Below are 23,427 nucleotides of genomic sequence, written 5' to 3'. Positions count from 1 at the left end.
ACAATTATTGCACCACAACACAATTATTCACCCTTGAAATTGCAGAAATTCAGTCTCACATCTGTTCGTCTGTGATTCGTCAACTTTTGCGACCTGACGCCTTCTAACGTCTGAACGTGAGCCTGGAGATATCGTAATTTTCTAACGATCCCTTAGTTGACAGATGTTTGAAAGCATTAAATTTGCTTGCTGTCACTTGCGAGTGTATGTGTGGGTGCGCAAATTTGTTATGCATTCATTCAAGATTTCGCTGAATCGCGTAAACGTTTCGCCAACGAATACATGCGTAATTCTCGGACAAAACAATTTAAAGGGCCACATGAGAATTTGTAAATCAAATTTGCCTTTTAAAATAAACAGCACCTGATGGTTTAAATGAGATTTTAATATAAGCTTAAAAGAAAACTCCAGAGTTTTTTTTGAAAAGGACCAATAAACTATTGTCTTTCATATGTTTATAGGACCTAATCAAAAAAAACTCTAGAACTTATCTAAAGCTATCCTAAGCTCTTTCAAATTGTTCCTCTTGAACTTCATCGCAACCCACTGCTTGCTTTCTCTCGACGACGTCGTCGTCCTTTTGTAGCAAGCAGCCTCCTTCTTCTGTCCAGAACGCGCGCAGTGTAGATGGGTTCATTCTTCAGTAGATCATCGCCAGCCAACATGAGTGGACCAGTGGCCGAATTCGTCAAGGGCGCCATCGCCAAGGACAAGGTCGTAATCTTTTCCAAGACCTACTGCCCGTACTGCACGATGGCCAAGGAGGTAAGAAAAGGGGGTCTTCTGTGAATCACTTGAATTCCGTGGAGCCGCGGTTTGCCGGAAGTTGCGTGCTAATTGTTGAATCATGTTTATTTTCACAGCCCTTTAAGAAGCTGAACCATCCCGTCACTTGCTACGAGCTGGACCACCGAAAGGACGGGGGCGAGATTCAGGCCGTACTCGGTGAGATGACCGGAGCCAGCACGGTAAGTGGCCATTTGTTGGCAGCGTGATTGTGGATTTTGCCTATCAGGGTTACAAATTCAACTTTGGTTGAGGTGAAGTAGGCTTTGCGAACAAACATGCAGCCATCTGAAGGTTTGTTGTGAGTCACTGGATTCTCTTTGCATTAGCGTTCGATTTCGCAATGCCTACTACCTGCCTGTTTATGGGCGAATGTGACGTACATGACATATAAAACGTTTTCTTGGTTGGGAAATTCCTGAATTTAAACAAACATTGATCTTTGTTCGACGTCGCATTGGTGGCAAATGAGTTACTTTACGCTACCAGTCTCTGGTTTTGTTGCTCTTCCGGAACCTGTTTGTTTCTTCTCTTGTAGATGCTTCCACGTATAGGAACACCCGCTAGTCGTTCTCGATGGGTATCATAAAATTTAACTGTTCAAATTTTTCAACGTTTTTTTGATTTGGCATTTTGAAATTTTTGAAATTAAATATGTCTTTATTGAACTTTCTTATAATAATTATATTTCATTTACATTCTAAGTGGTATAGCTACATGCTCTTCATCTTTGTTATATTTTTCGTTTTCTTATTAACTGTTCATATTCATTTATTTACTTCAAATTGTTTTACATTTTTGCATTAAATCGAATACATTTGGGTAAAAAAAAAAAATCACTTTAACAACTAATCCTAACTTAAAACTAAAAAAGCAAATTCATTGAAATATACAAAATCATTAGAACGAGTAAACTACGAACTGTATTTTAAGATAAATCCTCCAAGCGTTCTTACTTGTTCCGCACGAGTTTTGCAACCACGCAGTGTTGTTGTCATCTCGATGAAAATGTTCATAAGTTCTTGTGGTGAAAACAGGTCACTACTGCCTTCATCCGTTGATGCTGGTTGATTTTCCTTCGGTTGCTGACTGAAACCAGGAGGTGTTGTATTCTCTGCAACTTTTTGCCGCTGATTCAACGGCAATGGCTGCAGATTTGGAACCACTCGAACAGATCCCGCTCCAGGTGACGCCAAAGCAAGAAAATCCACGTCCGTGAAAGTTGGTGGTGTTTTGCGACGATTTGGTTGGTGCCTCGTCGTCACTTGCTGCCGAATTTTCACAAACTCAGCACGTTTTGGGCAGCTTCGATTCTTGGTCGAATGGTCGCCGCCGCAATTGAAGCATTTGGCTTCAATGTTCTCGTTGATTGTTTCGCAAGCTTGAGTTTTGTGCTCACCTCCGCAGGTTGCACAACGACTCTTGATGAAACAGTTCCTTCCACCATGTCCAAACTGCAAACAGTTCGAACACTGCGTCACGTCACGGTGCACTGGACGATAACGTTCCCAAGTCACGATGATGTTGAAAATTGCCCGAACTGCTTTCAGCTCAGACGGCGTTGTCGATCCTCTCTCGAGATGAACCAGGTACAGTTGATCACGATACTTGATGTCCTTGTTGTGTCTCGTCATCTTGAAGACTTCGATCACGTTCAACTTAAGAGTTTTGAGCTCTTCTTTCAGCACACTCACATCCATGTCGTACAGGCCTCGGAGGACCTGTTTCATGGGCCGTTTACCTGGATCGTCATGGCTGTAGTATTCAATCTTTGTGTTGTTCAGGAAATCCCGAACGTAGTTGTAATCCTTTCTGGTAGGTAGCAGAATTTTGAGTCCATCAGCACACAAGCGAATGGAAGCTCGTAAAGCACCAGATTTGATAAACCCGGTCAGCCACTTTCGCACCGAATCCGATGACGATGTTTTCACAAAAATGGGTGGCAACTTTTCCCGTCGTTCAAAATCTTCCTTCTCGCTCACGTCCACAGGGAGGGTAGCGAACTGGTTTCCAGACGAATTTTGAGCGTCCTTGCTCAAACTGCCTGGCTTTGCAGGTAGCGCTTCGGCATTCTTTAGCTTCTTCAAATCTGCCGATCCTGCTGGTGAGGACCGCCTCTTTTTCTTGCCGTGAGGCATTTTTTGCACTTTTTAGCACTTTTTTGGTTTGAGAGGGACGCACGTCTGACTCGCTTCTCTGCTGATCGCAGACTGATTTGATTTGGCATATTTTTGCAGAAGTTGTAAAAATCCCAGATTAATCCGATTTTGAAACCGGATAACAATCTTGCTGAAGCTTCAAGCTATCGGACCATTAGTTTGCTTTCATCTATTAGTCAATGACAATGACTATCACATTAATGAAAATTCAATTTTCGCTGACGAGCAGTTTGGATTTCGCCTTGGGAATTCAGAGTTTCAAATTTAATTCGGAGCAACAAATCTGAGGGCTATTATGCTGTCGCTGCTCTTCTAGACATAGAAAAAGCATTTGACAGTGTTTGGCATAAAGGTTTGATTGCGAAATTGAACATGTTTAATTTTCCGATTTATATCGTAAAAATTATCCAAAATTATTTGAAGGGTCGTTCTCTGCCACATTTTCGACCAAAATGGTCTATGTCACAAGATAGCACAAAGCAGACGATATAGTTTATGAGTTTGTTTTAAGGTATGCCTTTTGTAAATGTAGGACCTATTACACTTCAATTCGCTGAATAGCAAAAGCTACAGAGAATCATCTATTGTGGTTAGAGGCATGCAACTACAACTCAGTCACGATCAGAGCATGTGGTGATACTGATAAGAAAGAACATGAATCTATGATCATTTGATTTTCGTTCTCTTCAAAATCCTTCGTAACGATGAGCTAAATGTGGGTCATTAGGTGTTTGGTTTCGAAGCGATAAATTGTGTGCTGTAACTCAAAGCATTGGAGCTGCGGTCAACCACTTTCTTCACATAGCTTGACCAAATGTTTCAGTAGCTTATCAATTATTGCGGTTCACATAGCTCAGGGGTGACCAAAGTAACCTTTTTGATTGTTTTGCTTTTTTTATAAAGCTGTAATAATAGCAAAAATATAAGCATTACATATTAATTTAAAAGTCATTATGACCGTTTCAATAAACTGAGCCTCAAACTTATTTTGCACTTAGAAACATTCCACCTCGGGATTCGAACTCATGACAGTTGGATAACGAAACTAATTGACTACCATCTGATTCGGACAGACTAAATTTTTAAATCGGAATAATAAGGCGGTTTCTAATATTTTTCAAAGCTTTTGTTATTTAAGTGCAATCAGCTGAAATCCATTTAAAATGCATTCCTCTGCGTTTAAAATCATTTTGGGCATGCTCGGGTTTATTCAAAAATAATTTGAATTTTAGTGAACTTTCGATAAACAACAAAAAGTGTTTTTCGCCAAAATGTATTTTTTTCGTCGAATCTTACATATTTTGAAAATTATGATTGCAAATCTAAGTGTGTTTTTCTAATATTTGCCAACAATTTTTTCATTGAAATGTTGAATATTCTGGCTTGTATTTTTCAATTTTCTTATTTCTTTTGATTTTTTTTGCCTCCCCTCGACCATGGCCAGAGTTGAGGGACAAAATCTTTTTTAAATATTTGCATCGGCCTTATTGTTGGAAAAAAATTTGAACCATTTTTCATGAGTGTAACAATTCAAAAATAAAATTATGCCGTAGCATAAATTGATCTGATTTTATGTTTTCATTTTCAAAATATAGACAATACTTAAAATTTAAATGAAAACACAAGTACATTCAATTCAGTACCTTTTTTCAAATACCCAAAACAATTATATCAACAAAACTGATGAAAAACTGTAATTTTCCGCTTTCTATTACTTTTATATAACGAAAATGATTAAAAAACAGAAATGTAAAGAAAAACTTCAAGTAATAGATGTAGTTTTTAGTCTTTTACATTTATATAGCGTAATTTCATTATATAAATAACCAATTTTATACACATGGCCCGCAAGCTTATTTGAGCTTCAAAATTGGCACGGCATCCAAAAACTTTGAGCACCCCTATACTGCCGCTCTAATCTGGTCCGTCCCATATGTAAAAAGTGAGTGCTGAGATAACGCTGTGAGAAACCCAAAAAAAGTGTCACCATTTTTCTCATTCTAAACCAACATTTTCTATATAATTTTTTATACAGTTATTTAGATATCAGTCTAAAAAACACCACTATCATAAATTTGATTAAAAAAATTAACAATTTGGAGGTAAATTTGAGAAATTTACAGCAAGAGACCAATTTGACTTTATTTGTCCATAAATAAAGGCAAGTCAGTTATGATATCAAGGTAGGCTTGAACATTTACAACACAGTTTCAACCTGGTTCAACTGTCATTTCCAGGTTTGTTTTGGTAGTTTTCTAAGTGAATAATTATAAAAAATGTTTATTTTTAGATTTATTTGTATTAAATAAGGTATTTAATAAAGTTCCTGGATATGAAAATGAGATCTGCAACGACACCAGGAAATTGGAAATATATTACAGAGGCAAATTCTCAACTGCTAAGCCCTTGAAAATAATTTAGAAAACTATGCTTATCGTTGGTGGAGTCTCTCCCAGAACCAGGATTAACCTTATTCATTCAAGAATAAATATAACTAATTTTATGGTTTAGATATTAGCCATAACGGTATGTATTTTATATTTTCTATCCGTAGTTGTACATTTCAAAAGAAAAAAGTCACTAAAGGTTTGGAGTATCTTGTTTTTAAAACTTCAAATATTTCTTCAGAAATGAACAATTAATGATATTTTCAAGTTATACGTACTCTTAAAAACATAATCTGTAGATTTCAAATAATTTCGCAGCCATTTAAACGATTTGCGAGACATTTCGATATGAGGAACTGACTTGCCTTTATTTTGCATATGGGACAGCACGAAAGTCATATTTATTTTGGATTTTTTAGAACAAACACTACTTTTTTATTCAATAGGCTCAAAGTACATGTAAAATTTAAACTTTTGTCAAGTTTATCTCAATTTTGACAAAAATACATATGGGACGGATTAGATTAGAGCGGCAGTATAGCTTGTTCAAAAAAGTTTGTTTTTCTTTTTGGTCGAAAAAGTTGATAAATTTAGCTAAATCTTATGGAGAGCCGGCTCCGTGGCTTGAAAGCTGCGTTCGTTGCTTTTGAAATTAGACCGATTAAGCTGTGTCAGCATAATTTCGCTGCCAACCAGCAGTTATTGAATAGGAAACACACGCAGCTAAAATTTATGGATTTATCCATCATTAAAATCATTATGCAATAATTTCTCCTTTTATCATTCCAGGTGCCACGTGTGTTCATCAACGGAAACTTTGTCGGCGGCGGCACGGACATCAAGAAGATGTACTCGGACGGCCGATTAGAGAAGATGCTGGCCTAAGATTACTCGCACAGCGCACAAATTCAGCCCTTTAATTTAATCCTCTATTCAGCCTCAAAATGAAGTTTAAGTGAATCACCCCCAGAATATGACAATACACCCAGCAAAGTCCTCGTTTATTTTCGGTTAGTTTTGTGTTTAGCAATAATAAATCAATAATGTTGGCTTTTTAGTTGTTAAAACCAATCACTCTCTAAAAGTAGCAACGTTTTTATTTCACTGGTGTCTCAACTACCCGTTACAGAATAATAAATATTAAATCTTCTTTACCACGGCACTGTCATGGTATTTCACTAAAATCTTACGCCGCCACCGCTCACAGATCGTGCTTCCAGCCGTACTTTTCGTTGGGCTTGTCCTTTTCCTTGCCCTTGTCCTTGCTGTAACCCTTATCGTAGTATTTGTTGGACTTTTCGTATGCCTTGTCGTACGGTTTGTCGGTTTTCTCGTAACCCGGCGGAGCTCGTTCGTAGCCGGGTTTATCCGACGTTTTCTCGTAAGCTTTGTCCGTCTTTTCCGGCAGACAGTAGCAGGATCGAGTTTGCGAATCTATGTACGATTTACAGCCCAGGGTTAGCGTGCCGGTGAAGAGCATCTTTGCGGCCGTTTTGCAACCTGAAATGACTCGTTATTAGTTGATTAGTTCCTTTGTCGAGCTTCAACTTACCCTTTACGACAAGTTCCCCCACGACGTTCTTCTCGTACTCGTCACAGTATTTATAAAGACACCGCTTAAAGTCCAGATCGCACAGCTCCTTGTCGCTGTTGCAGGTGTCGTAGCAGACGTCGTGCGCGTTGCAGCACACCTCCATCTCGACGGCCGGCAGGTAATCGGTGTCGATCTTCAGGCCCAGCGAACCGCACCCGTCCGACTGGGGAATGTAGAACTTGTTCTTCGACGGGGTTATGCCTGGAAGAGGTTTAAACACGTTAAAATGCTCCGGAATACGAAAGATGGGTTTAAGGTTAAGTTAAGGTCGTAGAAGGTGTTTTTCACTCTTGGGGCAATGACTGTCAATGATGGTTCTGAATTTAGGGTCCAGCAATAGTAAATTGAAATGAAAATATAATCATTATATGCAAAATGCTTTTACGAACAATACAATGAAAACTATTTTTTATTGAAACATTCTGAATCAAGATTTGAATGTTTTTCTAAAACAAACATGGCCGCCAAATGGCCGATCGGAAATTATGCCTTCCAGAGCCTTAAGATGAGCAACTTTTTTGGACATATCCGATTTCTTGCCTTGTAATTAAAACTAAAACCCTTGAACAAATTATGCCATTGGAAGCAACGCTTGCTTAGAGCGTATCCTAGACACCGTGGAGATTTTTCCTTGTCCTCTTAAAAAAATAAGATTCAACACTTCCCGTCTTTCAAATCCCGTTTCTTGTATTGACCCTGATGTGAGGTGGAGATGGGAGCGGCCGGCAATAGATGTTGAGGATCCGATTTAGTTGGAATTGGTTTAATTTCAATTACCAATTCCTGGAAAATCATCATATATACATGGCCAAATCCAGTCTGCAATCCGCTAAAATCACCGTCTTCAAACGAAGAGCGATGAGCTACTTTTTTGGAAACACAAAAATTCAAATGAAAACAGGTCTAATTTATTTCTCGAAAATGTGCCCATTTTTGTTATCATTTCGCCCTGTAACTTTCACTTTGGAAGATATAAATTAGCCTGTCCCATTTTGAGGTCATGTCGAGGAATTTCAGGTGCTCACTTCTGAAATGATAGATTATGATGTTAGAAACAATGTTTTCTTAGACAAGAAAAAATAATAAAATATTTTCTCGCACCCTCTATTTGATTTGCTAAAAAAAGACACTTTTTTGAACATTGTTTTTAAAATCGCTTAGAATCAATACAAAACCTGGTTCAATCTGGTGTGTATTTCACTTAACCGATAGGTTTTTGTCCATAGCTTAAGATTCACTATCAATATTAGACCAAAATTTAAGTTTTTGGCTTCTCCCAGGCTGATTTATAGCGAAAAAATCGCATTTTTCGAAACTTTTTTCAGAAATGCTCATTTAATTTAGGGTAGCCCATTTTCCCCAGCAAAACCAATGCATGCAGCTTGTTGGAAATTTTACGGCGAACATTTTTCCTTCTGAGAAAATTCAATTTCGCCACTCCAGTTCTGAGATATTTGAGGTTAGTGAGAAAAAAGCCAATTTTCAAAATTTCTCTGAATTTAGAAGCAAGGCCTAATAATAACACGACGTTGCATGTGGCGATTCAAAAATGGTACGTAACTTAATTTCCTTCTCTTGCCAAATCCATTGTTAGAATATCCAATTACATCTAAATGAATTATAGTGTAAACCATAGTTGAAAGGAACTCCAAAACTCTATTACCAGAGTTTTTTAGAAAAGGTCCTATAACCTATTGTCTTTGATATGTTTATAGGACCTTAGGTTAGGTTATAAGAAACACGAAATAGTAAATTGATTATTTACTAATAAACACTAATTGAATTGAATTGGAGATTTTTAAATATGTTTTAGGGGACAAAAACACACAACTTTTGAACCATAGAGAAACATGGTCAAAAAATCTGCCACCGTGTTATGAATTTTAAAAAAATAGGGATTTTTGGAAAAAATCGAAATTTAATGCAAAAACAAATTTGACGTAATTGTTAAAACATGAAACATTCGTGAAATTTTCCGATCTTTTCGAAAAAAATATTTTGAAAAAAAATAAATCAAGACTAGCATTTTAAATGGGCGTAATATTCAATGATTAGCCCTTTTAAAATGTTAGTCTTGATTTTAAAATTTCCAAAATATTTTTTTCGAAAAGATCGGAAAATTTCACGAATGTTTCATGTTTTGACATTGAAAATCGGACCATTAGTTGCTGAGATATCGACATTAGAAAATGGTGGGTTGTTTGGTGAGACTTAGAAAACTTCAATTTTCGTATTTCTTTTTCTTAAAGCAGGGCAGCGAATGACCAAGAAGGTTAAAGCTGCCAGAAATAAATGAATTAACAACAACAATTTTCTTAAAGCGGCTGTATCTCAGCAACTAGAGGTCCAATCTTCAATGTCTCTTTAACAATTTTATAGCAAATTTTCTGGACTTTAAAAAAAAATTAGAAATGGTCACTCACGGTCACTATTTTTAAAAATCGAAAAACTGCAAATATTTCGCCAAAATCAAACTTTCGGTGGCTATATCTTGAAAACGGAGCCCTTTATCAAAAAATCTGTAAACTTTCAAAGTCAAATTTGTTTTTGCATGAAATTTCGATTTTTTCCTAAAATCACTATTTTTTCAACTCGGTGGCAGATTTTTTGACCATGTTTCTCGATGGCTCAAAAGTTGCGGGTTTTTGTCCCCTAAAATATATCAAAAAATCTCGAAATCAAAAAATACTTATTTTGGGAAATTGAGTTTTTGTGAAAAAAAGGTTTATTAAAAAATCTGCAAATTTTGTTTTCCGTGTACCTATTTTTTCTCAATAGTCCTCAACAATACCTACAACTTTGCCGAAGACACCAAATTGATCAGAAAATTCACTCAAAAGTTACAGCTGTTTGAATATTTACATACCATTTTTGTATGGACAGCAGCCAAAATTGTATGGAGACTTGTATGGGTGAACCAATGACACAAAATAGCATATTTGGTCATACGGAAGGCTCCCACAAAGTTTGAGCCAAATCAAAAAATACAAAAAATAAAAATGGTCGAAATCGGCCGATTTCGTAGAGAATTGCTCAGTTTCGACTTGTTTCTATGGTATGCCACAAACGGTTCAAACGGATAGAAACAAGAGAAGTCATGTTTCAATCATGCTAAAACACTCATAGTTTTTGCTGATACGTGTCGAATGAAGTCAAGATGATCGAAATCCATAATAAAATCGAGATTTTATTAATGATTTACCCAAAATGTTCAAACTTCAACAGCTTGTAACTTTTGAACCCCGGGGTTTAGAGAGTTGGTCCAGAAGACTTTTTTCATGTCTCGGCGAGATCTTTCGAAAAAAGTTGGTCCCGTTCGTCCCATTCTTTTTTATGTGCAAAGTTGAGTTTAAAAATCAAATCAAATTGTTCGCGGGAAAGTCTGCGTATTTAGAACGAAAATTTTCAAATTCATTTCATGCTGAAAATTATTGTAATTTTACTTTACTTTAAAAGATAATTTAATTTTACTTTACTTTAAAAGAAGTAATTCATAAATGGAATATGTTAATTTTAACTACTGACTCACTTCTATGAAAGCACTCCCACTCCCACCTTTCCTGTAGTCGACTCACCTCCAGGGCATTTATACACGCAGTTTTCCTCCACGGCCGCGTCAAACACCTCGTGGACAACCTTGAACTTTTTCGCCACATGGACTACATTCTTCAGCACGTCCCCGAATACGGCCTCAGCCGCTATGATGGCATCTCGTAGGCTGGCCAGCATGTTGGACCCGTAGCCGGTGTACGCGTACGTCAGGAAGGTCAGCGAGTAGATCGCCACCTTCATGTACGGAATCTGCATCTTTGTCGGAACTCGATGGGTGCTAAAATGAGAAGCGGAATTGAAATTCAGAATGTTTCACAATTTTTGTCACTGACGTGGTTTTTTTTAAGCAGGTGACACAAACGCCTCACCTCACACGCCTTAGGTCGCAAGAATATTGACGTAGAAGCGTTCTCTGATCTTCTTGAAGCACATTTAAAGCAGGAAAGCGAAATTATTCCTAATGCAATGGTCGGACGTTCGCTATTTTTAGACTAAATATGGCACAAAGTTGGTACTTATGCAAAAATAAATTCGCACCACCACGGGGAAGGGGACTTGTTTTGAGTTGTTTTGCGGGATGCGCGCAAAGAGATGATGCTTATTTTATATACCAATTCGGCGTTCAATTGCGTATGGGTGGAGAAGTGAACATCTGATTCAATACATACCTGTAGACAGATATATACGAGGGATGGTTTGGTGTTCGATCGTCTACATCGTCTTCTCCGGCTGGCCGCAGAGCATAAACTGTGAAGCTTCAACCAACAACAAATTGAGCTACTTTGCAGGGGGAGATTTTTATAGCACCGAAGGTGGTTGAAATAAGCCGCAACAGATGGTGCTGGATGTGTTCCAATTACAGTCCAGAATCAAATATTCCACCGCTTTGGGTCAAGTTTCCGATTATTCAGTGGACCCTTTTAACAGATTTCCCAAAAAAGTGTCCACATGGTTTATGGATGGTCCCTACGCTAACGGAATACAAAAATTGTCAAAATATATGTTTTTTCATATAATGTTGCCCCCTGAATCTGATTCTGCCCACACATTCTCCGGGCTAGTATACCAGTGAAAATGTTTTAAACTTGATTTAATGGCGAAATAGATGTTGTGATTGGATTCTGTATAGTTTAAGTCTTGAGAACCAACTTTTAAAACAAAAAAAAACAACTTTACAATGAGGTAGAATTTGGTAGAATCACTCAATATCATTCTTAGACATCAGAACAACATTCTCCAATCATTGAATGTGCCACGGATTGTCAGCAGGGCTGCTTTTTTTTATATTTTATTCAAATTTCCGGAAAAATTTCGGGAGCAGTGCGTGGCCGAATGGTTACGCTGTCCGCTTTGTAAGCGGATGATTCTGGGTTCGATTCCCATCTGCTCCAACCTTTCATCGGATGAGGAAGTAAAATGTTGGTCCCGGCCTTGGTTGTTAGGCCGTTAAGTCATTCCAGGTGTAGGAGTCGTCTCCATGCCATAAGTACAAACAACACACCAAACCAAGCCTACTCCGGTGGAATCGCTGGCGGCGGTTGGACTCGCAATCCAAAGGTCGTCAGTTCAAACACTGGGGTGGAAGGTTCCTTGGAGTAGAAAGAGGTTTGGGTGCTCTCCCCATTCAAGCCTTCGGACTCCTAGGTTCGAGCAGAAACTTGCAATAGAGACCACAAAAGACCCGGGGGTCGTTAATGTGGATGGTTTGATTTTTTTTTGATTAAAATTTCAATTTTTTGTTTTTTAAATATTTATTAGCTATCTTTAATTCTTTATGGGGTAGAATTTGATAAAATAATTATGTGGCATCATTTTGCAGCAGAAACACTTGCTACATGCTAGGAATAATCAAAACTGCAGATACAGTATGTAAAAAAAGTATTTACACCCCTTGGGCACTATGCACATTTTGTGATAAAACATGTAAACAATTTAATTTTGACATAAACCTAGTACTACGTTTTGTTCAGAAACTCATGCCGAACATTTTGCTGCAAAAGCTCATGAAAAGATGTTTTCTATAAAAGTTATATAACAAATACTATTACAAAAAAAAAAGGTGCAAAAAAGTTTGTACACCTTTCAAAAATTAACATAAATAAAGTTATTTGTTGACAAATCACCATAAATCCAGTCTCCCAACTCCAAATAGGCATCCTTGACTGATTAAAAAAAATAATTTGGATTGAATATAAAGTTTACTAATTACTTAGTATAAAAGTTTATATAACTCTGGAAATTCTATATAAAACTTATCTAAACTTAATTTTGCAAACTTTCAATTTAACTAAATGTCAATATATTACCATAGAATTGCTAAATAAACATTCTGGAGTGGGTATTACAACTTTTTGGGGTTCCTTGTATCGCTAGAATAGATTTTTCGTTGGAATTTCGTACCAACCCGGAATTACGTCGTCGTAAAATCGGCCGGCATCCAAACCGGTCCACAATTCACAAGTTAACCTATGTGGCATCGGAAAGTGCATACAATTTCCGATCTTTTGATACCCATACATCTAGGTTTTCTATAAAACCCACGTTTTTAAATACCTGGGCAAAAAGTAAGTTTGATCCACGAGAACAAAAATTACGAAATTCCATACATTTTTGGCAGGTTGCTCAAACGAAACCATAACAATGTTTTTGCCTAGGTATTTAAAAACGTAGGTTTTATAGAAAACCTAGATGTCTGGGTATCAAAAAATCGGAAATTTTATGCCCTTTCCGATGCCACATAGGTTGACTTGTTAATTGTGGACCGGTTCGGATGCCGGCCGATTTTCCGACGACGTAATTCCGGGTTGGTACGAAATTCCAACGAAAAATCTATTCTAGCGATACAAAGACCCCCAAAACGGTGTTATACCCACTCCAGAATGTTTATTTAGCAATTCTATGGTAATATATTGACATTTAGTTAAATTGAAAGTTTGCACAATTAAGTTTAGATAAGTTTTATATAGAATTTTCAGAGTTATATAAACTTTTATACTAAGTAATTAGTAAACTTTATATTCAATCCAAATTATTTTTTTTAATCAGTCAAGGATGCCTATTTGGAGTTGGGAGACTGGATTTATGGTGATTTGTCAACAAATAACTTTATTTATGTTAATTTTTCGAAAGGTGTACAAACTTTTTTTGCACCTTTTTTATTTTTGTAATAGTATTTGTTATATAACTTTTTATAGAAAACATCTTTTCATGAGCTTTTTGCAGCAAAATGTTCGGCATGAGTTTCTGAACAAAACGTAGTACTAGGTTTATGTCAAAATTAAATTGTTTACATGTTTCATCACAAAATGTGCATAGTGCCCAAGGGGTGTAAATACTTTTTTTACATACTGTATATTGAACTTAAGGGTAAATTCTTCTGTTTGATGGAGACGCATGGTAGCTCTTTAATCTTTAATTTGCTCCAGAACCGCAATTTTTCAACTTAAGTATGAACTTTTATAGGTCAAATCGGGCTAGAATTTTCCAAGGAACACGATGCCGTGGTCAAAATCGATATATAAAGTACTTTGAAAATTAAGTATAAAGAAAAGTACTACTTGTAAGAAGTTTAGGAAAAATCTGATTCCAGATTCGTTAAGTAGAACGGAGGTAGACTACTTTGTAGTACTTCAGAAGTTGATTTGACGTCTTTTTCTTGAAAACATGTATCTTTCCAGCAGGGCAATGCTACTCATTGAACTATTGAGGTAGACTAAAAATCCTTCGAGGTGGACATATGTACCCATTTGGTAGATAAATTCTGCATACTTGGGTTTTTGATTTGGCCAAATTGCCCTGCTTGATGGATTGACATCAATGATGACATTCGATTCAGCAGTCAATTTTACGTTAAAAACGTTACTTAATCCTCCCATACGTGGTTGGTGCCTACCTCAAATTAAGAGGGTAATGCTATCCAAAATAGATACATACCTTTCAGTGTTTGGGTACACCCAAAGGAAAAATATATCTCAAAATCTGCAACAGTGGATTTGCTGCAGAAAATGTCACATTTTATAACATTTTTTGCAGCAAGCCCGTAGATCATTTTTGCCCGCGTGTAAAAATTTCAGCGATCTGCAGTTCTCACCAACACATACAATGCTGGCCCGTCCCCGAGCAACACTCCAACAAGAAGCATATGTTGGTGCTCTTTCACTCACTTTTCATCAAGCGTCCATGGCGCGGTGGTAGCGTGTCGGATCAATAACCAAGAAGTTGGTGGTTCAATCCTCGTTCTGGTAAGGGTTTTTTTTGTGAAATACAATCAAAAAGCCGTCGGGAATGTCGATAATTGTCGGTAACGGGCAAAAATGTCATACCCCTATATCGCAAAAAATGCATGAGGACAGATTTCATGCAGATTCTGATATACTTTCATGCCGCCATGCATCACAATCATGCGACTGCCAGTTGGGTGTAGTCATACCATCAGATTGGGTAGTCAGATCTTCATAATTCAGGGCACTTATGTGCTTATAACTTTTGATAGCGTTGTCAGATCTTCAATCTTTTGAACTCCTTGAAAAGGTCTTCTAATTACCTATCCAACGACAGGTCGCAACGTCTAATCAAAATATCTAAGATCCAGCCTCTAAAAAGTACATAAATAACACTTAAGTGCGTATATCTTTTGATAGGGTTGATAGGGTTTTTTGATAGGGTTGAAACTTGCAACAGAGACCACAAAGACCCGGGGGTTGTAAAAGTGGATTGCTATGCTTTTTTTTAGGGTTGTCAGATCTGCAATCTATTGAACTCGTTGGAAAGGTCTTTTGATTATCTCACCCAAAGGAAAAATATATCTCAAAATCTGCAACAGTGGATTTGCTGCAGAAAATGTCATATTTTATAACATTTTTTTGCAGCAAGCCCCTAGATCATTTTTGCCCGCGTGTAAACATTTCAGCGATCTGCAGTTCTCACCAACACATAGAACGCTGGCCCGTCCCGAGCAATACTCCAAAAAGAAGCATATGTTGGTGCTCTTTCACTCACTTTTCATCAAGCGTCCATGGCGCGGTGGTAGCGTGTCGGATTAATAACCAAGAAGTTGGTGGTTCAATCCTCGTTCTGTTAAGGGTTTTTTTTTTGTGAAATACAACCAAAAAGCCGTCTGTAATGTCGATAATTGTCGATAACGGGCAAAAATGTCATACTCCTATATCGCAAAAAATGCATGAGGACAGTTTTCATGCAGATTCTGATATACTTTCATGCCGCCATGCACCACAATCATGCGACCGCCGTTTGGGTGTATCCAACGACAAGTCGCATGACAGATCCGGACAACGTTTTCATCAAAATATATGACATCCACCCTATAAAAAGTACATAAATAACACTTGAGAGCTTATAACTTTTAATAGGGTCGTCAGATCTTCAATTTTTTGAACTCGTTGAAAAGGTCCTTTCTAAAAATGTATAACATGACGGGGTTTCTACAAAAACAACCCTTTTTACAATCTTCCGGGCTTTTGTTAAAATCGTTTTTAGCATAACTTTTGAAGTACTTAAGAGCGAGTTTTTCACCGATGTGAAAAACACACCATTACTCCCATAGGTCAAAAGATAGGTAATTACATGGACTATAAGCCTACGGTATTAACTTTTTGGCCAATCGCAGTTTTTCTCATAGTTTTGCGATTTTTCTAGAACAAACATTTTACAACGTTAGTTATTGCCCTGTAGGCATCCATAGCGGCACTTTTTGGTCTCAATTTTGTCATATTCAAGCAATTTTAAGATTTTTTATGTTTTTTCGACCTCAAACTTCAAAGCCCGTTTTACCCCATTTCCCTTTGTCGTAGAGGGCTCATATTTGGCATGAGTTCAACTCATGTATAGACAAACAAATGCTGAAAGTTTCATCCAAATCGGAGCATCTCGATACGACCTCTAGAACAAACCGAGCAATATTTACAAATACAGCCTCTTAACTAAACTTTATAATTTTCAATAGCGACTTATGGAACCCCAAGATGGATCGAATGAGACCAAAACTGTCCAAATCGGTACAGCCAGTGCAGAGATAATCCAGTGCATTTTTTTTAACCAACATCCCACCACACACACAGACATTTGCTCAGAATTTGATTAAGAGGTCGTTTTTCGAGTGATTTTATAGCCTTTCCTCAGTAAGGTGAGGAAAGCAAAAACATTACTTTATCCACCTTGAGGTGGTTGATGTTTTCCTCACATTGATATACTTTTGATAGGGTTATCAAATTTTCAATGTTTTAGGCACAACGCAAGATCTTTTGATTACACATCTTACGATGGGTCGCTTGATGGATCCGCTTATCTCTTATCAAAATATCTGAGATCCGGCCTCAAAAAAGTGAATGAATAACACACTTATGTGCTCATAACTTTTGATATGGTTAGTTAGCAAGGTCTTTTGATTACTTATCCATGATAAATCCGGACAACGTTTTCATGAAAATATCTAAGATCCGGCCTAAAACAAGTGTATAAATAACACTTATGTGCCAAAAACTTTGGATAGGGTTATCAGATTCGATGATTTGGGCTCGTTGGAAAGGTCGTTTGAAAACCTTTCTAGAAATGTATAACATGACGGGTTTTCTTTCAAAAAACACCCTTTTTACGATCTTAAAAAAAAAATCTTCATCATCCCGGTACGAGAATCGAATTCACGACCTCTGGATTGGAAACCCAGCACGCCGCTAGTCGAAACCCATCCCCTACCGGTCAGTATTCCCAGTTAGCATATTTACTCTTTTAAGGGAACTGACTTTGCCGAGCCAGACAGGAATTGAACCCATCACCTTCCGCTTACAAGGCGAAACCCGTAACCTCACGGCCACAGAAGCTCGACATCTTCCGAACTTTCTTCAAAATGGTTTTTTTTTGCATAACTTTTGAAGTACTTTACTTTCATAATTTTCAATAGAGACTTATGGGACCCCTAGACGAATCAAATGAGACCAAAAAAAAAAAAAAAAACGAAACTATTGGCACTACGCCCCCCGGGGCATGGCCTTCCTCTAACGTGGGATTTCTGCTCCAGCGCCTCTGACGAGACAGGAGAAACCGGGACCGACGTTTTACTTCACCATCCGATAGAAGCTCAGTGGATAAGGCGGGAATCGAACCCGCGTCTCATAGCATCATCGGGATCGGCAGCCGAAGCCGCTACCCCTGCGCCACGAGACCCACAAATGAGACCAATACGGTCCAAATCGGTTCAGCCAGTGCTGAGATAATTGAGTGAGAATATTTTGGTGCACACATCCACATTCAAACACACACACACACATACATTTGTTCAGTTTTTGATTCTTTCCTAAGTTAGGTGAAGAAGGCTAAAACAGTTTATGTCTAGTTTATGTTGATTATCAGAGCAGAACCACAGCCCTTTTTAAAAAAAAATATTGAAGGAACAAAATTCTCCACCGTTGCAACGTCACGTTATATATTCGCTCGTAGAACAGCAACCGAAACGTTAAATCCTTAGCCTATTATTCTTATGGCAAATTTTACGTACTTTCAGAATCTGTAAAAATGTTGCGGCGTTTTCTTTGAAATTTTCGAGTTAAACCAAAAAAAATCGGAACAAGAAACGTGAAACCGTTGTAACATCACGGCAGGATGTGTTCAAAAGAAAGCTGTAAAAGAAATTTGCGTCTTATCTAAACCATCATTCATGTCTCAGACGTCAGCCCAACTAGACCAGCAGCTACAAATCGTTCGAAAATTTGCCTGCTTTTCAACAAGCATCTTGCAAAGTTTTTTGTCATGCTGGTCGTGCGTAACATAACCACCTTTTTTGAAACATAGGGTATTTTAACCATTAGTGGACCCCCTAGTAGAGCCGAAGCACATTTTTCACAAATTTTCAATATTTTAAGCACTTTTTCATAACCCTTTGTACAAAACAATGAAATCTGAAGTCTTTCGAACAATTTTGACTATTTGTTTCATCAGTTATTTGTTTTTGAGCAGAAAAATAGCCAATTGAAAAAAAAAGTTTTTTTTGCCTGTTGTGGACCCCCTTTTCCTATAGTGGACCCGGGTCCATAATCCGATTGTGGACCCGGGTCCACTATAGGCAAACTGTTATTTTTATACCAAATTTAGCCGATATTTGATGTTTTGATGCATGGTGTAGGTCTAATGATAGATATAATGAATAAAAGATGGATTTTGCTCACTTTTCATCTTAAAACAAATATTTTTTGTTAACAAATTTGGCTTTAAACGACAAAAAACCTAACAGACATTTAAACACATTTATTTCCGAAAAAGATCAGAGAAAACGTCTCAAATACCACTGTAAACATAAAAAATAATTTAAAAAGAGTAATCTTGATGCAAATTTTTCCATATTAATTACATAAATGGTTGACCGATACTAAACAATAGAATTGTTTACAGTTGCTGATAAAACCACGCATGTTTATTGGAAAAAAAATGTTTTGTTATTGATTTATTATTATAAAATATCATTTCAAACTGCAATTATGGTTCTTCAGTTAAGTACAATTAACTATAGTATTGATTAATTATAAATTCTTACGGCTTCAGCATTATTGGTACTTTTAACATGAAAACAGCTATATTTATACTCATAATTGAAAAAATATGCGTTCAGGTTGATAACAACAAGCATTTATTGTATGTTTTAGAGAAACTTTTGCTTGAATACACAGTTTTCATCATTTTTGAAGGTTTAATTAACAGGGTCCACTTTTGGAAAAGTTTGGATTTTCGTTGTCCTATATTGGACCCCCATAATTTTTGCTAGAAAATTGCATTTCTTCGCTTTATTTTAGTAAATATCCTTAAACTTACATTACTTCGACTTGTTGAAGTTAAATAATCAGTCAAAAAATGATTGGATGGTTAATTCAATCATAAAATATAAATGCAGTTTTGTTGTGAAAACACTTATTTTGGTGAAAAGGACAATTCAATGTCTGTCATCATTGTTCTAAATGATGCTGAACATGCCAAATAAAAGATTTGTAAACAACAACACGCTTGGAATTGTGATTTTATTGAATTTTCCATTAAAAACCCTTCAGAGGGTCCACTATAGGAAAGGGGTCCACTAATGGATAACGTACCCTAGTTTTTGTGCCAACACATTTTGGAATGAGTCCTTATTACCTGGAATCAACGGCCTTGCTGATTTGCCTTTTACTACCTACTTAAAAAAAATACGCTTGGTACCCCGTCCACAATCTCGTATAGTTCTGGCAATTGCACAAATAAAATAAATAAAAACATATTTTTAAAACGCAATCAACCCAGCACCGTTATCAGCTCATATGCATTTCGCAGTCATCCTATAAAGGAAAGCATTTGCTCGCGACTTCAGTCTAGTCGCGTGCCAAGATGCGTCCGGTTGTGATCCTCGCGGGGATCTTCTCCGTGTTCTGCCTGCTGCAGACTTGCCACGGTGCAGCTGAGGGGGTTAAGTATGGTGAGTTTTGATTTGAGGATTGTTGGATTGGGGGTTTAATTGTTTGATTTTTAACCTTCAGCAAACAAGAATCTTCTGGTGAAGCAAAAGTTCTTTTTTGAGATCCTTCGCAACATCTATCAGCCATTGGAGTTTGAGGAGTATCTACCGTACACCAAATCTTGGGTTGAAGATGAGACCAAGTACACGGATTATGCAAAGGTGTCGGAGTTCTTCGCATTGTTCAAGACGGGATTCCTTCCGAAAGGAGAGATCTACACCATTTTCAATTATTGGTACATGAAGCAGACGAGGCTGTTGTTCAACTTCTTCTACTATTCCGCTGACTGGGACACGTTGTATAAAAATGTGGTTTGGGCTCGTGAGAATACCAACGAGGGAATGTTCATGTACGCGGTTACATTGGTAGTGTTGCATCGTAAAGATTTGCAAGGAGTTGGATTGCCGGCAGTGTACGAGCTGAACCCGTACATGTTCTTCAACGGAGATCTAATTCACGACGCTATGGTGAAAAGAATGTACGATTCGGAGTATGGGTTCCACTCGGTTGGCAAGCTGAATAGAGCTGTGAGCAATTTTACTTCGAAATTTTCCACTAATTATTATGGAGAAGGAAAAATGGCTTATTTCACGGAGGACATTGGAATGAACGCATACTACTTCTACTACATGATGGAATACATTAACTTCCTGGGAGGTGACGAATTCGGATTGAAATACGATCGTCGTGGAGAGCTATTCCTGTACATGCACCAGCAGCTGATGGCTCGTTACAACCTTGAACGGCAATCAAATACGATGGACTTTGTCGAGATGTTGCAGTGGAACTTCCCCTTAAAGGCCGGATACAACCCAATGCTGCGCTATTGGAACGGCGTTCCCATGCGATCCCGAGACAGCGAGTTCACCTTGAAGGGATACGATCCGATGAAGTTGCAAACCATGCTGGAGATCGAGCAACGTTTCAAGCGGGTTATCGATCTTGGATACTACACCTTGAGCAATGGAACGGTCGTCAGCTTCCGAGCTCCAGAAGCCGTTGATTTCCTCGGAAACATGATGGGAGGAAACGCCGACAGCATTGATCGGGATTATTTTAAGGCATACGGCGTATTTGCTCGCATGATCCTCGCTCAAGGAGACTTTTACGGATTCACGTCCGATCTCTGGCCGGGTGCCGTTATGCAAATGGAAACTTCAATGCGCGATCCAATCTACTACCAATTCGTGGAACGTGCGCTTGATCTTTACTGGCGTTTCAAATCCTACCTGCCGCCGTACACCAACGCCGAGCTGAACTTCCCTGGAGTTGAGATCAAAGAGTTTTCCAGCGACAAATTGATCACCTACTTCGAACAGTACGACGCTGACATCAGCAACGGACTACCCTTCAACTACAAAAACTCCCAACAAAAAAGCACCTGGGATTTCCGCGTATTCGCGCACAAAAAGCGAATCAATCATAAACCGTTCAATTACACCTTAACCGTTACGTCCGAAACCGCCGGCAAGGGAGTCGTCCGGATGTACATGGGACCAAAGTTCACCAACATCAAACAGCTAACCCTGCTCAAGAAGTACTTCGTCGAGATGGATCAGTACATGGTGGACCTCGTCGCCGGAGAAAATCTTATCAAGCGCAGCACACACGACTTTTACTACAACATCCGCGATCGTACGACCTACACCGAACTGTACAAACGAACCATGCGGGCGATCAACGACGAGGAGCCACTGCCCCTGGATCTCTCCGAAGCCCACTGTGGATGGCCGGATCGACTGCTTCTCCCCAAGGGACTGCCCAACGGATACGAGCTGACGTTCTACTTTGTGATCAGTCCGTTCCGAGCGCCGAAGGTAGCGCAGTACTCGACGTACGATGCGACGATCAGCTGTGGAGCGGGTTCAGGGTCGAAGTACACGGATGATCTTCCGTTTGGGTTCCCGTTCGATCGAGATTTGGATGTCGGTTCGTTCGTGACCAAGAATATGCTCTTCAAGGACGTGCTCATTTATCACTTTGATCATATGGGCAATTGAGTCAGATTATTTCCACTCATAGAACATAACTCTTAAGTAAAATATATGCTTCAATACAATAAATAAATATCTTAAATGAAATATATATATTTTTTTGCCAATCGTTGAAAGAATTGAAATCCCTGAACATGCTCCAATCAGAGTTACATTACACTACACGACAAAACAAAACTTGTATCATGCGCAGTACGATATCTCATCGGTTCCTCAGAGAAAAGGCTTCCCCGAATCCGATGCAATCGACAGAATTTGATTTTATGTCTACGCGGACTTTCACAAATTTGGTAAATTTTTTAACATAAAAAAATCGAACAATTTAAACAAAACCATGCATCTCCTCCAAATTATATGAGCCATCTACAAGAATAAGGAAGCGCCTGGTTCATAGAGTTATCTACGTGCGTATGTATTGCGTGTACGTACACGAAGGATTTTTAGGTTAAAATTTGTACCCGCCAGCAAAAACAAATGGTAAGCAACAAATGGTGTGCGTGAGATCGGTATTAGATAACTCCATAGCCATTTCCTTTAAGCACAACGGAAACAACCAATACAAATGTTGTCAAGTTCGGGGGTTCCACAACTAGCATTTTTTGTACGATTATCAAAATAAATATTAGAAGTTTAAAATTAATATATTTGAAAAAAAAAAGTTTTTTTTTTAAATTTATTTGATTACTTAAATTTTATGTATCTCATAGGTCTTTGTGTACTTCGGGATGTCCATGGTCATCCAAGGACTCCCTGGAGTTAAAATCTACGAATCTACCGCCGTACAAGCAAGAGGTCGTCGAATTTTTGCCCCCAGATCATACGCGTATAGCATCAGTGCATATGGTATGGATGAGTTTAGATGTCCATGGTCATCCGAGGACTCCTTGGAGTTGAGAACTACGGGTCTACCGCCGTAACAAGCAAGAGGTCGTTGGATTTTGACCCCGGATCATGTGCGTATAGCATCAATACATATGGTAGACTACTATATGAATGTTTAGTAGTCTAGTAGTCTAAAATTCGACGACCTCTTGCTTGTTACGGCTTCGGACTCGTAGATCTTAACTCCAGGAAGTCCTCGGATGACCATGGACATCCCAACACATTCATATAGTAGTCTACCATATGCACTGATGCTATACGCACATGATTCGGGGTCAAAATTCGACAACCTCTTGCTTGTTACGGCGGTTGATTCGTAGATATTAACTCCAGGGAGTCCTTGGATGACCATGGACATCCCGAAGTACCTACACAAATACCTATGAGATACATAAAATTTAAGTACTCAAATAAATAAAAAAAAATTCAAATATTTTAATTTTAAACTTTTAATATTTATTTTGATAATCGTACAAAAAGTGCCAGTTGTGGACCCCCCGAACTTGACAACATTTTTTATACTTTTGTATGTTTGGTTGTTTCCGTTATGCTTAAAGGAAATGGCTATGAACCAGGCGCTTC

The 23,427-nt window shown here is 38.1% G+C and overlaps 3 protein-coding genes across 4 annotated transcripts; 2 read left to right on the top strand and 1 right to left on the bottom strand.

Moving 5' to 3' along the window:
• The first annotated feature begins 544 nt into the window (after positions 1–544).
• On the top strand, positions 545–6,416 carry LOC6041438 (glutaredoxin-C4). Its single transcript, XM_001850646.2, has 3 exons — positions 545–765; positions 864–968; positions 6,122–6,416. Exons 1-3 carry the CDS (start codon positions 628–630, stop codon positions 6,215–6,217), a joined length of 339 nt encoding a protein of 112 aa, XP_001850698.2. The 5' UTR covers positions 545–627; the 3' UTR covers positions 6,218–6,416.
• Positions 6,379–11,259, bottom strand: LOC6041439 (group XIIB secretory phospholipase A2-like protein). Of its 2 annotated transcripts, none has more exons than XM_001850647.2 (4): positions 11,147–11,259; positions 10,502–10,755; positions 6,885–7,127; positions 6,379–6,832 (listed from the first exon to the last, which is right to left on the bottom strand). In XM_001850647.2, exons 2-4 carry the CDS (start codon positions 10,731–10,733, stop codon positions 6,534–6,536), a joined length of 774 nt encoding a protein of 257 aa, XP_001850699.2. In that variant the 5' UTR covers positions 10,734–10,755; positions 11,147–11,259; the 3' UTR covers positions 6,379–6,533. The 2 variants fall into 2 exon arrangements, with proteins under 2 accessions (XP_001850699.2, XP_038108428.1); XM_038252500.1 differs by lacking the exon at positions 11,147–11,259 and adding an exon at positions 10,847–11,127.
• Positions 11,260–19,841: 8,582 nt separating this feature from the next.
• Positions 19,842–22,008, top strand: LOC6041440 (hexamerin-1.1). The gene is made up of 2 exons (XM_001850648.2): positions 19,842–19,929; positions 19,991–22,008. The coding sequence occupies exons 1-2, from the start codon at positions 19,842–19,844 to the stop codon at positions 21,967–21,969; spliced, it is 2,067 nt and encodes a 688-aa protein (XP_001850700.2). The 3' UTR covers positions 21,970–22,008.
• The last annotated feature ends 1,419 nt before the right edge of the window (positions 22,009–23,427 follow it).

The sequence above is a fragment of the Culex quinquefasciatus genome, chromosome 2 (assembly GCF_015732765.1).
Source record: "Culex quinquefasciatus strain JHB chromosome 2, VPISU_Cqui_1.0_pri_paternal, whole genome shotgun sequence".
In the NCBI taxonomy this organism is placed as follows: Eukaryota; Metazoa; Arthropoda; class Insecta; order Diptera; family Culicidae; genus Culex; species Culex quinquefasciatus.
This window is presented reverse-complemented; position numbering and strand designations above follow the sequence as displayed.